This window comes from Astyanax mexicanus, chromosome 22 (genome assembly GCF_023375975.1).
Source record: "Astyanax mexicanus isolate ESR-SI-001 chromosome 22, AstMex3_surface, whole genome shotgun sequence".
NCBI lineage: Eukaryota > Metazoa > Chordata > Actinopteri > Characiformes > Acestrorhamphidae > Astyanax > Astyanax mexicanus.
The window spans coordinates 25,577,000-25,592,109 of NC_064429.1; the positions used below are offsets into that span (position 1 = coordinate 25,577,000).

Consider the following 15,110-nt stretch of genomic DNA (forward strand, 5'->3'; position numbering starts at 1 on the left):
AATATATAATACACTGGCATACCACATGTCTTAGGACAGTCAGGAACTAGCACAGTGTCCCAAGACTTTTTTCATGCCCCAAAATCAAGGAATGCTAATGGAAATGGAATGCCCGATCCCTATCAAACCTCGCACAAATTCTTGCCATGAACATGCTGGCCTTTTTTTTTTTTTTACCTCACTTACAAGATAGCACCTCATAATGTATAATAATAATAATAATAAACTTTATTTATATGGCACCTTTCATGCATTCTACGTACAGCTCAAAGTGCTGTACATAGAAAAAGGCAATCAAAACGCTAATAAAAAAGGAAAATGTAAAAGGAAAAAACAGTAAAATTAAAAATAAAAGGAACATTCAGATAAGATGTAATAGAAAACAAAATAATATTAAATAAAAATTATAAAACTGTAAAAGGACAAAAATAATAATTATAAAATAAAAATTACAAAAAGATTGTGACTGAGAAATAAAACAATTAAAATATAAAACAAATGGATTCATTACATATATTAATGTATACATATAAGTTTGAGGATTCCCAAGCCGCCCACTGAGATTGTCATTTTACATTCTGCTGTCTCTGCTGACCTTTGGCATGTCAGTGTGTCAGAGTACAATAGAATTGGACAGAATTACGGTGTGCTTTAATTGCTGTTGTACAATGGAAAAAGAGTCTTAAATGCGGTCAAAACAGCAGAACCACAGATATTATCTTAAAATTTCATGTTCACTGCAACATAGCTTAAATTGCAGCCTCTAAACTGTCTTGTTACCTTCTGAGAATTCTCCTCACCTCTCCAGTCTAGACAAATAAGTGAATAAGGTCTGCATTGACTCTGATTGTCAATGAAATTAAATTATTGACAATTTCAATCACTAGGTCTCATAGAGGGTTTGTTTACTGGTGTATTCCTCGCTGACATTGCTGTAGGTCTGCACTTCCTTTGTTTTGAGCAGCAGAATTAAAAATATATGAACTGGCATCAGGTGTGATTTTGGGTGAATTCCCTCTTTAATAGGTGCTTGCTGTAAGGCCTGGGCCTTGATAGTGAGGAGTCTGTATGTGTGTAGATGTGTGTGTTTGTGTGTGTGTGTGTGTGTGTGTGTTAGTGTGTTAGTGTGTGTGTCCCTGAAGTGGATCCTGTTTCCTGTGTTCTCCACACCGGGCAGCTTTTCTCTGATCTCTCTGACTTAATGAGGAGCCAGATGGTGCAACCGCCAGACGACAAAACCAAAGGAATGCCAGCCGGGTGTGAGTGTCTGTTTGTGTTTGTGTGTGTGTGTGTGTGTGTGTGTGTGTGTGTGAGAGAGAGAAAGAAAGAGAGAGAGAGGTAATTGTGATCTGCTAAGATAAGTAGGGGTGTAAAAACGTAGAGTTCAGTAATATGACAACACAACAGACACATGTGTAAATAAGAGGATACTTAGGCAGAAAACAAGAAAACCTGAATGAAACAAGCTGAAACTGTCAAAAAGACCTACTTGTGCTCTCAGATATGAGGATTTATCCTCTAGACATGAGTGATCTGGGCCTCAGTTAGCTGGAAAACTCTCTGCAGGAACATAACAGTATTAGACATTATCCTGACCAAAATTCAACCTGAAATGGACGTATATTGACGTTGGTGGCCAGCTGCTGGTCAGTGGTGTGGTATTTAGCCTGTTTGCTAACATATGTGCATCTAAATGCAAATACAGATATATATGCATAAAATTAGAGCTAAAATTAAGACAAAAAAAAATAGAAAAATGAATGATAAAATTTTGCTTGCACCCCAATAAACTTCTAGTATTATATTATTATCCTTTAGTTACAATGCTGAGTGGTTGGGCATTTCAAGAATTCAAACTTTTTGTTTATGAACAATATTTAATGATTTGAGCCTGAAAAATATCAAGAGCTTTGAAAGTGTCCATCAAAAACGATGAAACTGGCACACATCAGCACTGCCCTAGAAAGGAGAACCAAGAGTTACCTCTGTTGTACAGGATAAGTTCATCAGAGTTACCAGCCTCACAAACCACAAGGTTAACAGCAACGCAGATAAGAGCACCTAAATGCTTTACAGAGTATTTTTGTTTGTTTAACACTTTTAGGTTACTACATGATTCCTTAAGTGTTTATTTTGTAGTCTAGGTAAGTTCAGTATTCAATTACAATTTACAAAAAAGAGAAATCTGTACTGTATATACAGTTATATACAGTTTGTCTTTTCAGTAAAAAAAAAATAAGGATACAATCATTATTATTGCTCCTGACATTGTGTCCTTTTCCTCTTTTAAATTGCTCTTTCCCATGGCTGGTGAAATATTTGTACTTGAAATGTGTTAAATCAAAGACGTTCACACACTCACACACTCACACACTGACATATATACCTGCCCTCAAAATACACAGCATCTCATTTCACTGTGCCTTGTATTTTTTTGCCATAATTGCCATCCTAACATAATTTTGGCTGTGGGGGTTAATAATATTCTCAAGCATGCAGTAATATAATATGTACCTGAATGCCCTGAGGGGTTAGAATCATATTTATTATAATTTATTGGCACATGGCAGCAGAATGGTTTGCAGAATGTCAGAGGCAGTGTAGAAAATTACAAGGACAGCTGAAGCAAAATAGCATCCATATACAGTAATATACACGGCCTGGCCAATAAAAAAGGTCACACACTGTAATATTTGGTTGGGCCACCTTTATAGCAGTGTGTAAGACTGCTGGAGGAGAACATGCCAAGATGCATTAAGACTGTGATTAAAACCAGGGTTATTCCACCAAATATTGATTTCTGAACTGGTCTGGTCTGAAAGCTCTGCATCATTTTTGTTATTTCAGCCATTTCTCATTTTCTGCAAATAAATGCTAAATTCTAAATGACAATATTTTTTATTGGAATTTGGGAGAAACAATGTCTGTAGTTTATAGAATAAAACAAAAATGTTCATTTTATTTAAACATATACCTATAAATAGCAAAATCAGAGAAACTGAAGTGATTCAGAACTTGAAGTGGTCTCTTATTTTCTTTTTTTCCAGAGCTTTATATTGATAGTTTTTACCATATAACAAGTAAATTGGATGGATCGGAAGAGTGGAATTATTATTATTTTTTTTCCATTGTAAATCCTTGCTCTCATTTCCGATTATACTAAAACTGCATCTGCGCTGGTAGTTAAATCTCAGTGCAGTAATGCCATTATGCTCCATGCCTCTCTTGAGGCCAGGAGGGGTCATGTCCCCCGTCCTGCTGTCCGCCGTGGCTGCTCCATGTACCGGGAGGGCAGCCTGTCTCTCCGTGCCTGGCTGTGGGCTGCTGGTAGATTAATAAGTGCAGATGGGTTGTGTGTACTGGCAGTGCAGTGGGGCTCTGCTGCTCTGATGCTCTGCTGCATGCTGGTGTTTCCTCTGAAGGCAGACAGCAGTGTGTGAGTGTGTGTCTGTGGGAGTTTCTGCTTTGTTTGGCCCTTTAACTGTTTGTGTTTGTTGTTTAGCTCTGTTTGCCTAATGTGATTTCTCTCCATCTGCCTGTGCAGCTGCCTGTGCACATACACACACATACATACATATATTTACACAAATATATTATATATTCAGTCATATTGTATACATAAACAGTATATATAGTGCTAGGTCTGACATCCACATATCATACAGTGTTTGTCTCCATGACTTCAATCATTTTAGCTAACCACAGTATTGGCCACTGTGATAACAGAGAGATGAGATGAGAGAGATGAGATAAAAAAAATATATATATATATATATATATATATATATATAAAACAGGTCTAAATTCTGTAGCTGTTTTGTTGCATCAATTTCTGTCAGTCGTGGCTGTGCTGCACTGCTACTTTAAGGAAAACTGCTTAACTGACTCTGTTATGATCAGGGGCTTTGAATAATAACCAATGTTTAGGGTGGTGTTAATTAGGGCTGTGCCATATCGCATCATATGCGATAATAATGCCTCAAAAAGTTTTAAAATATCACTATCGCAAAAAATACCCTAGCATAGAATATTGTGATATTATAGGCCATATGAGACATATGGGCCATAAAGGTAAAATTTTGTTTGCTGTTTGTAGCAAAAGGAAATTTCACACTGTTCTCATTTTCCATTAAATATCTACTATAGACATTTTGTTTTTACTTCAATTCTGGATATATGGAGTGCATTATTACTCTCATGTCATCTGGAATCGTGATATGAGTTTTTGCTATAAACACAGTTAAGAAATGGCAAGAACATTGTAATTAATAGCAAACTAAAACAGTATTACTCACATGCATGAACAGATGGAGCTCTTCACACTGCAGAGCGAGGTCTACAGGTAACACACACAACAACCTCTTCTTAGCCTGGATAAAAAGACTACAGCCAAGCTGAAAGGGAGCTTAAATTAATTTAGCATTTACATTTTTGCATTTAATTTCACTTCAACTTTGGAATATCCAACACCCCTAGAACTAACCCAGTAGAGTTGACTGTGAATGAACTACCGGACAATTTTGCAACATTTCCTTTAAGAGGCAGGTGCGCTCTGAATTTGGCATGTTTGTATCTTAACAGCGCGGTGCTTTGTGCATCTCAGCAGAGGAGACTGATGGAGTTGATGAAGTAATAAATAAAACAAAATAAAAAAACACGCCAGAAATTTACCTAAACACACCTTACTTCCAGACCACCATGCCCATTAGTGTAGATTAATTCCTAAGCTCTGGCGCTATTTTAACAACGTGGGAGCAAAGCGTGAAAAAAGATTGTTGACGGGGTGTAAGATAGCAATGAGCATCGATCGTGACAGGCTTTGCTCCGGGTGTAGAATAGGGGCAATAAGAATGAAAATGAAATATGCTTTACAGCTATAGTAGATACTAGAAATACAAATTCCTAGAGTAAAATTAGAAATTACAGCATTTGTACATGTATTTCCTCAAAATAAAAAAAGCATTTTGCATAGTAATTTGTTTGAACTATATTTTGTTAGGAATGAAAAGGTTGCTGAATGAACTCAACTGACTCTTTAACTCTCACTGATTCTCTCTTTCTCTCTCTCTTTCTCTCTCTCTCTCTTGCTCACTCGCTTTCTATGTCATATTCTGGGCAGAAGGCCCGGCGCTGGAGTCACGCTGCTTGCGGCTTCGCTCCACTCTGCACTTCAGAGCTGTTTCATTATTCACTACATGAACAGCCATGAGGGACCAAAAAGACCATCCTGTTACCTGCTGCCATCTTTACCCATCTGCAGACCTCCTTTACTGCTTTACTCAATCAGTGCCTTCCACAGAGGCACAGATGCTTACCTTTTCACATTTTGTCACCTTACAACCACAAACTTAAATGTACGTTGTTTTATTGAGATTTTAAGTGATAAACCAACAAAAGTAGCACATAATTGTGAAGTGGAATGAAAATGATACATGGTTTTCAAAAATGTAATCAAATTAAAGTCTGAAAAGTATTTATCCCCCTTTACTTTTAAACCCCTAAATTAAATCCAAATGCAATCAACTGCCTTCAGACATGTCTTAATTAGATAATAGATCCTGTAGCTGTGTGTAATTAAGTCTCAGTATAAATACACCTGTTCTGTAAAGGCGTCAGTGCTTTGTTAGAGAACACTAGTGAACAAACAGCACAAACATGAAGACAAAGGAACTCACCAGACAGGTCAGAGATACAGGCCAGGATTTTTTTCAACTGCCTGCCTGACGTTACACCACTAAATCTTGAGGATTTCTATTCAAGCACTACACAAAAAGCTTTCATGTTTGATAAGCAACATTACTGAAAAGCATAGTTTTAAATGTAACAGAAAATATAAAAAGATATTTAAGTAAATCTGTCAAAAAAAAGTCAAAATATAATGAATAAAGCCATAAAATTGGCTCTTTCCTGAACTTTTAAAAACATTTTAAAAACAGTATTTTCCTGAATACAAATCAAAAAGTTCATGTCCTTTAGTTTCCTTATGGTTGTCGAGTTTGTACATCTATTTTCAAACCTGCAGAATCTGGATTGTTTCCTGTTACTGATCTGGAATTATTAAGTGAAGTAGAGAGTGGACAAGCAGCTTCTCCTAGTGTCCTGTAGGAGATTTTAAAGCCCTAAAAGTTTTCAGAATGTAAATAAGTTATTTTTCTGCAGAGAAAAGGGGTTTTGTATCACCTACACCTGTAGCCTGTATATGGATCAAGGCATTTTATGGGGTTAAAGCAGGGTTAGGTTATAAAAACATATCCCAAGCGTTGAGCATCCCAAGGAGCACTGTTCAATCCATCATTATCATCCCTACCAAGACATGGCCGTCCACACAATCTAAGATTAAATAAAGTTCAAGGGGTATGAAAACTTTTGCAAGACACTGTATATAAGATTGTTCTAGGTGTGACTTCATCAGAGATCAACAGAGTTCATGTTATAATACAGTAAACTAGCATCACCTACAAGTATGAGCACCTTATCTCTATATGTCTATGATGAAAGCTGATGAAAGTTTGACTGGAGAGAGGGAGAGAGAGAGAAAGAAAAAGAGAGAGAGGGAGAGAGATCCAGTCTGTTTCATGTAAAGCACATCACACCAGCAGTGCTGGGTCAGTCTAGCTTTCATGCTGCTGGGACTGGAACTGCAGTGGGCAGATGGGTTCTGATCCTGGATCTGTATTCCTCTGTCCACACTCTTTGTAACTACATGTCTGGCATTGTAGTGAGTGGATTGGTATAATTCTTCTGCTGCTGAAGCTTCTTTCAAGCACGTTGGATCTGGAGACTTGTATCTCATGACGTAGATTCTTCTCTCTACTATAACCCGATCTTCTGCTCTGCTAACTCAAGGCCAAAGCCTCCTGATCTCCAGCCCTAACGTTTTTGTTCAGGAGTTTTCTTCCTCCTTCAGTCTCCTCCCACATTATTATCAGTTTAGCCAGTGTTTGAGTAATAGAGATGACTCACTGGGGACTGCCTATTTAGTAGACTGTGTGAAGAGTATCCTCTGAATAGAAGGAGTCTGATCCAATCCTGTACCAAATCTAGCCTGAAATAGCAGCAGACACTCACACTGTGGCCCAGTTCACACATATCCGGATCCTAAAAACAAAAAAGAGGCTTGTTTTGAGAGCTTTCAGATTTAAAATAATGTAAAGAAAACTAGTTCATATTCCTAAAGTCAATATTTGTTGGAATAACCCTGTTTTTTAATCACAGTTTTCATGCATCGTGGCATGTTCTCCTCCACCAGTCTTGCACACTGCTTTTGGATAACTTTATGCCTTTACTCCTGGTGCAAAGATTCAAGCAGTTCAGTTTGGTTTGATGGCTTGTGATCATCCATCTACCTCTTGATTATCTTCCAGAGGTTTCAATTTGTTAAATCAAAGAAACTCATAATTTTTTAGTGATCTCTTGTTTTTTCACAGAGGTGTATATAACTAATATTTGGATCTTAACACAAAATGGAATTGGACAGTAGTACTTTATAAAGAGAGACATCAAAACCCCACAAAGAAGGAATAAATCACAGTAGATTATGCTCCGAGTAGATTATTACGCAGGTATTAAAACTGCAAGTTCTAAAACTAAACAGAGCATTATTCATATATTTGTAGTAGAATCTCACACGCCCTTGTCTCCCCTTTGCCTTTACCAGAGCTACTACAATTCCCACAATCCCCTCTGTCCTACACCAACCCACAACAAACAGTTTATCAAATCAGCATCTCCTGGGTATTGATTCAACTCACCCGTGTCTCATTATTTTCCATGTACTCAAACCAAATATTTTTCCTCTTTATCTTTGCAAAGTATTGCCAACTCCTGTCATTGCATATCGAGCGTTTGACTCTTTCTCTCTTTAGTATTGTCCTTTGGTTTAATTATTTGGTTGTGGGGTTTAGTAGTTTTGATTCTGCCTTGTTCTTTAAGCAGTTATGGAAACAATGCTTATTTCATCCTAATACTGAAATACCTTTTATCAGCTTTATCCTAAGATCTCTTATCTGTATACAATACTCTTTCATTCATCTCTCTTCTAAAATGCATTGTCAGAGAAAAGGGAAAGCGCCAGCCTGGAAGATCAAAGAGTAAGTGTGATTAATGGCGATTTCAGTGTGCATGCAGATACACTCTCTCAGTGATGAATAATTAGATGGTATTAGTTTACAGGTTTATATTAGGAGCCGCAGGCCATATTTCTTAACACTGTTCATTAGAATCGCAAATTAGATGTGGCATGGCTTTCAGAGCACAGGGCATAATAGCCCTGAAAATAAGTTAAAGTCCCACGAGTTGGTAAAACCATTTATAAACCTTTTTTAGTGTGTGATTAGGTTTAAAAGGCATTAAATGGCATTCTGTTCACAGTATTCTGCATGCATAGAGCTTACCCACTGATAAGGATCTTATATGTGCAATTGTTTATATTATAGTTCCAAATAAGACATTTTCAGCTCTGTACATACACTTATTAATATTTCAAAGAGAAATCTGATTTAAAAATCGGATAAAGAGAACTGGATTTTTGCTGTTTTTTTGCACATGTATACACTTACTCTGATTTCTTTCAGTTTTCCAAATGTGTTACACAATGTTTTACACAAATGTAACCTGATAGAACAAATGTTCTGTTTTTTTTTTCCTGACCTGAGTATGTAAATATGTTGATCGAATTACAGAAAAAAAATCTGATTTCCCTTCAGTTGACTTCATCTGTTGACTGCATGTGAACTCACTTAGTTATAAGAATGTTTTTGGATCATTTCTGTTCCTATACTTTCTGTTGTTTTATTCATTGTGAATTGTTGATGTCATAAACAGTAAAGAACTCACAGAATAAGTTGCTGAATCACTGAAGAACACACTGGTTCAGCAACTTTGTTCTGCATTTTTTAGAATCTAGTGAAGCTTACTTTACAAGTACAGCCCTCAGGGGCTAATGCATGATACATGACTCAAAGCAAGGAGTACCGCATCTTTCCCAGAAGCATTCAATTCAAGAACATTTATGTAAGTGTAAGGACCATGTTTGAGTGTGTACTTGAATAAGAATGTCCCTCATTAATGTTTAGAAAAACTAAATTAATTATTATTGTCTTAATATTCTAATAAATGCTGGAGGCTTTTGATTCACTTTGTGTTGCGTCTGTCCTAAACTGAACAACATCCCTTGTAATTTAATGAATCCCAGTTTTAGCACCTCTGTTGGCAACAGATCATACTTGTATGTGTTTCAGTGACAAAAAAGATACATTTTCCCTGCGCTAATATTAGCTTTTTTATATATTTCCCCCAGAATTCTAACACTTTTCAAATGTATTCTGCTATAAAGTAAAAAGCCTGGATTGTACTTCAAAATTAAGTGGTTGACAGTCTTGAGACTGAGACTCTTTTTGATCATTACAGTAGAGTTGTGGTGGAATGTATATGAAAGAGAAGAAATCTGCTTTGCTTCAGTTCTGTAAAATTTGATCTGGGAGAATGACAAATGAGTATGTGAGTCTGGCTTTAGTGTCTTATGTTTTATTTTGTGACTTTAGCCCTATCTGGATGGATTTAGCTTCTCAGGGGCTCCTGGGGTAAATTTCTCTTTTATTGGGGGGTCCTTTGTGATTTTATTCCTGTCCAGAACGACCATGTATGTGTTTTGCTCAGACGTCCTCTGAGAAAATTACAGGCTGAGTTATCTACTGTTTTTCGCTGAACTCCGTGGTCCTCAGGTAATTTTATTCCCGTCCAGACTCACATTCATCACACCGCATAAATTATCATAGCCATTTGTCCACTGCTATGCACAGAAATCTTACTTGTGTGTGTGTGTTTCCATGAAGATCCACGAAAACGCAACAGCGACTGGAAATGGACACAGCTCACAGACGAGTTTTCATACGGACTCCCACACTTTGTGGTTGTGAACTGTACTTTTGAATTATTGCTGAAATTTGTCTTCGCCCCAAATTGAAAAAAGAGTCAGTGTCTCTTCTCTGCTCCAGTGTCTTTAGAGCGTTACACCTCCATTGTGTGACAATGCGGTGTTGTGACCGAGAAAGCCTAAAAACTCACTGGTCCTCCTGTTTTTTCAATTACAGTCTGGATGCAATGCAGAGTTTTATCACTGAGTAGAAAAAAAATGAGAGACTAATCCCGTCCAGATAGGGTTTATATCTTATTTAGTGTCATAGTTCAAAATGGAGAACAGTTTTGACTTCATTTTTGTAGAAGCCAAGGAAAAGGAACCATAGTATCCATTGGTAAGTAATTAGTCCTAAACAATTACACTTTCCAAAAGTTAAGAGAGGTTTCGATGTGGCGTTCTCTTTAATCTATTAATGTAATTTAAAAAAGTAAGCATACTGGAAAACATTTTTTTTCAGTGCCGTATTTTTTTTTCCATAATGTACATCCCTGTTGTAGTCAGACATGCCTCTCAAGCAGAGAGCCGACTAGAGGAGAAAATATTTACCCAGCGTTCTGTAGAAGCATGCTGAAGACTTATGTTTGGTGTCAGTTGTTGAGACGTTTGAGAGAAACCCATGATGGCTGATCTGAAACGTAGTCATTGACTTTAAATAAGACTCACTTTTCCGACCCTCCATTTGATTCTCATTTCCTCCTCCTTCATCGGATTCTGAATGGCTTTTCTAAATATAAAGCTTTTCAGAGATGCTGAGCACCTCTTGTCCTCCAGGAAATGGAAAGCACACGCTGGGCGATATTTCACAGAGCAGGGGTGAGAAATGAGGGAACGGTAGGTAAAAGGAGAGATACTGATGGGGAGAATGTATTTGAAAGTAGAGAAAGAGGGGATAGATGAGGTGGAGGAGTGGGAGTGGAGCGGAGGAGAGAACAGTGTTACTTTTGATGGAAAATAAAGACCTGATTGGAAAGTGAAAGAATGACTGCAGGAGAGGAAATGGAGGAAGGGGTAGAGAGTAGATAGATGAATAGAAAGGTAAGAGAGAGAGAAAGAGAAGAGTGAAGGATGAGGGGTAGAGTTGTCAGGTTGGGGAGATAGAAATGAGGTTGGATGAATAAGGTGTGATGAAGGATGGAGTGAGATAAAAGACTGTCCATCTGATACCAGAGATGTTTAACCATTTTGTTTAATTCAGATATAATAGTGCATACAATAGTGAAAAACATAGATCTTCACATTACACTCATCGTCCACTTTATATTTTATTAGAAACCCTTGTTGGATGACAGTTAGCTCTTCTTTCTGTTCCCAATTCGTGGCACTTTTTGACCTGGATAAATTGCATTTACTGAAATAATGTGAGTTATTTTGGATAATTCATTTTCTCAATTTTTTTAAATAATGTTTATTGAAAACTTGAGTTAATTGGACTTTAAACTTGAGTCATTAATTGATGTTTTTGTTAATTGCTTTGCACACTAATTCTTTAACTTTAATTCTATTCCCAGGTGTATACATAGATTTGTATTTAACTTTTTATTTTATTTAAGTAAATATAGATTTGAAATATTTAGAAAGAAAATGCTATGGAGTGAACATTATGGAGCATACAGCCAATACAGATAAAGTTAAAGAAATAGCAGCTCAGAAAGTTATGCTTGCTCTTATAGTTATCACAATATATGACCTACAAGTTTACATTTTGTAAATCATGCAAATAACACAAGTTCATATTCATAAAATCTTAGAAGTTCAGAAATCAATATTTGGTGTAATAATCCTTGTTTTTAATCACAGTTTTCATGCATTTTGGCATGTTCTCCTCCACCAGTCTTACACACTGCTTTTGGATAACGTTATGCCACTCCTGGTGCAAAAAAAAATCCAGCAGTTCAGCTTGGTTTGATGGCTGTGATCATCCATCTTCCTGTTGATTATATCCCAGAGGTTTTCAATGTGGTAAAAAAAAAAAAATCATTCTTTTTAAATGGTTTCTTATTTTTTCCCAGAGCTGTATATGTGGCCACAAATATTCGCCTATTGGAAAGTGCAGTGTAATATTAAACTTCTCATACAAAATGTGAAACATCAATTCTTGTTTTTCGCAGTATTGATTCCATCTCTACAGGATTGCCCTTTCGTTTCCAAGTGAATTAACCCATTCAACACATTCATCACACACTCGCATGCTTTCTCTACATAGTGCTGAAACCCTGACCCCTCTCACCAGCCCTGCTGCTGTTCAGAATGCAATCAGGTTCTCAGAGAAATATATTAAAATCAACCTCAAATGTAGTATGATTACATAGTCAGTTCATGTCCATTTAATAGTCTTATTTCATGATTAAAATTTAGTTAAATTAAGCTGGAAACTCTCCAATCAGAAGTTATAAGGTACAAACAGTTGCACAAGCTCTCCCATTGGTTGGAACTTCACTGGTGGAGGCCTATCATGTCACAAACTACCAAAAACAACCAAGAATCAACCAATCACATTATGTTTAGTTATTGTTATTAGCTTAGTGTGAATTAGTCAATGTATTGTTGACTGTCATTCCTATAATTGGAAACTGAGGCCCCGTCCACACGAATCCAGATATTTTTTAAAATTGATTTTTTTTTTAACATCCTCGTCCACACGGAAAAGCCATACCACTCAAAAACACTTAAATGAACAGGGATTCTCTAGACATTTGGAAGTTTTCTCGCCATTCCTCATTTACAACTTCTTCATTTTCAAAATTGTCCCACCAGGTGCTTGTTCTTCCGAGGCTGTTCCAGAATCTCTGTTCGCTGTAAAGTTTTTACCTCAGAACAAGAAGATTGTAAAAAACAGCTCGCAGCACATATTAGTGCCTCTGTTTTGTTAGATAATGTGAGAGTAACTTTAAAGTAAGCTGTAAACATGTTAATCTGTAAATCGCAGAGAGAACAAAACCAATCCAGGCACTGTTTATGTTTCTGGCTCATTCTGAACAGGCTAAGCTAATGTAAACAAAAAACAGACATGCGCAGACTCAATGTGTGATGCTGTGTTTACAGAAAGCTTTGTTTTCCCTGTCCACACGGCTCTGCTGGTAGTGGAGTTTTTAAAAAGCTCTGTTTTTAGTGACAGAATTTGTGTGAACGGGGCCTAAAACCCTGGTTCCCTACTAAACTAAAAAGGGACAGATTTTGTTCCGTATTTTTGAGGTTAGACTAGTCAAACAAGCTGGTTTGTATGAGATAAACCCTGTAGCTACTCTCCCTCAGCAGCTTTTCTCTTTTTATCTGCTAACTATTGTCATCCCAGGTCTTTCAACTCTTTTTTGGGACAATTATTATTATGAATGTACGTGTGTGACAAAAAAAAAAAACACTCAGAAATTATGCCAGAGATGTCCTAGCCGTCTAGCTCCTGCTGTGATGATGGAAGCTGTGAGCTAAAGCTAACAGCAGCCTCTGTGTTACACATACAGCATACCAACAATTTCAGAGATGTTATTGGTTTATAAATGAAGTAGAGCACTTATCTATATATAGTAGAAATGTGGTCAACATCACTAACAGAGAGAAACAGAAAATTTAAAAACAAATACAAGGCTAATGTAGCTAAATCAACTAAAATCATGGGTTTAGTCTTGTTGAAGCAAGGACAACATATCATTTAGCTGCTTTGGTATTAACATTTTTTTGTTATCCGTTTAAAAAATATATGGTTTAAAATATATACTAACATAACTCCAGAAATTATTTCCTCAGTAGGGCTACATCATTCTAAAGTACATTACACTTTTGTTCACAAAGTAACTGCTTATAATGATATTCAGGTTTTCGCCAGTGCTTGGATATGAATAATACAGTAAATACACACATATGACTGTAAATAATGTGTTTAGTATTCATAATGATTTATAACAGGAGGACAGTAACCATTGTTTACTATAATATAGGTATCACAAAACGGGTTACGATACAATATATTGCATTATGTTGTGATACTGTAATCAGTTATTAACAAATTATTAATTCAAAGAAATAAATATATTTTGTGGTATTTTTAGGTAAATTTTAGTAAAAGTGTTGTGTTCCATATGCATAAAATTTTATTTAGATGTGGATTTTTTATCCAATCAAAACAGTGGAATCTGAACAGTCATGGTTAAAAAACACCACAATTTGCATGTTAACAATAAGTAAGTAGTACTGACAAAACATAAAATAACAATACTTTTAAAATAATGGAATAATAATCAATATTTTTTTCTATTATGTATCTGCTTTTGTCAGATGTATTTATTGTCTAATCATAATGATGCATTTATTATGAATAACTGTACAAGGAGTTTCTGTTAATTAAGTTATTGTTTTTATATTTTTAGTTTTTGTACACTCGTACACAATTTTTACAACTGATTGTCTATTTTTTAAGACCTTAAAAATTTAATGTGTATCCCAAAAATAAGATAAAATCACATAATAATTTTTGCCATGTTATCCAGTCATATTGCAAGGCATGTGTCAGTTTGGGGACTGTATGTACAGCAATATAATCCCAATATGTAAATTTATTCATATTGTGCTGTACTGTATGCATGTTTGCATTGTAGGGCTTGTGTGTGTGTGTGTGTGTGTGTGTGTTCATGGGCTTGCGTGTGAGCTGCTGGCGTGTGCCGAGGTGGGATATCTGAGAAGTTCACCAGAGAATCTCCCTCTGACAGCTGGTTGCTAGGCGTCCTGTGAATGTGTGTGTGTGTGTAAGAGTGAGTGTGTGAGGCGGGCTCTCGCTCATATAGGACAGTAAGCCAGAGGCAGCAGGCTCAGCAGCAGCCGGAGCAGCAGCAGCAGCAGCAGCAGCAGCAGTGGGGTCTTGACAGTGTGTGTGTGTGTGTGAGAGTGAGTGTGTGTGTATGAGGAGTTACTCTGTGGCTGGATGCTCGCGCTCTCTCTCTCCACCGTGGGACGAAGCCTGACTGTACGTATTAGTGCTCTCCTCTTTCTGCCTTCAGCTGGGTAAAGATCTCTCAGTGAGTGTGTAATGAATAGTTTACTGGGGCGTGTGTGTGTGTGTGTGTGTGTGTGTGTGTGTGTGTGTGTGTCAATTTGAATGGGATCTGATTAAGTTTGTGATTAAGTGTCGCCTTGTGCTGGTTTTTAATGTTGCATGCGCTCATCACTCCTGCCATAAAGATATCAAATAACTTTTTAATTG

The 15,110-nt window shown here is 36.7% G+C and overlaps 1 protein-coding gene across 6 annotated transcripts in view; it reads left to right on the forward strand.

The window, feature by feature from the left end:
- The window catches only part of mctp1a (multiple C2 domains, transmembrane 1a), a 254,147-nt gene that overhangs the window by 52,232 nt on the left and 186,805 nt on the right, over positions 1 to 15,110 (forward strand). The window contains exon 1 of one of the 6 annotated variants that reach the window (XM_007243907.4): positions 14,669 to 14,873. The exons of the other annotated variants lie outside the window; for them this stretch is intronic. Coding sequence (XP_007243969.2) covers positions 14,832 to 14,873 — 42 coding nt within the window. The 5' untranslated portion in view covers positions 14,669 to 14,831. Of the gene's footprint in view, positions 1 to 14,668; positions 14,874 to 15,110 lie in introns of those variants that run through there. 6 annotated transcript variants of the gene reach the window in all.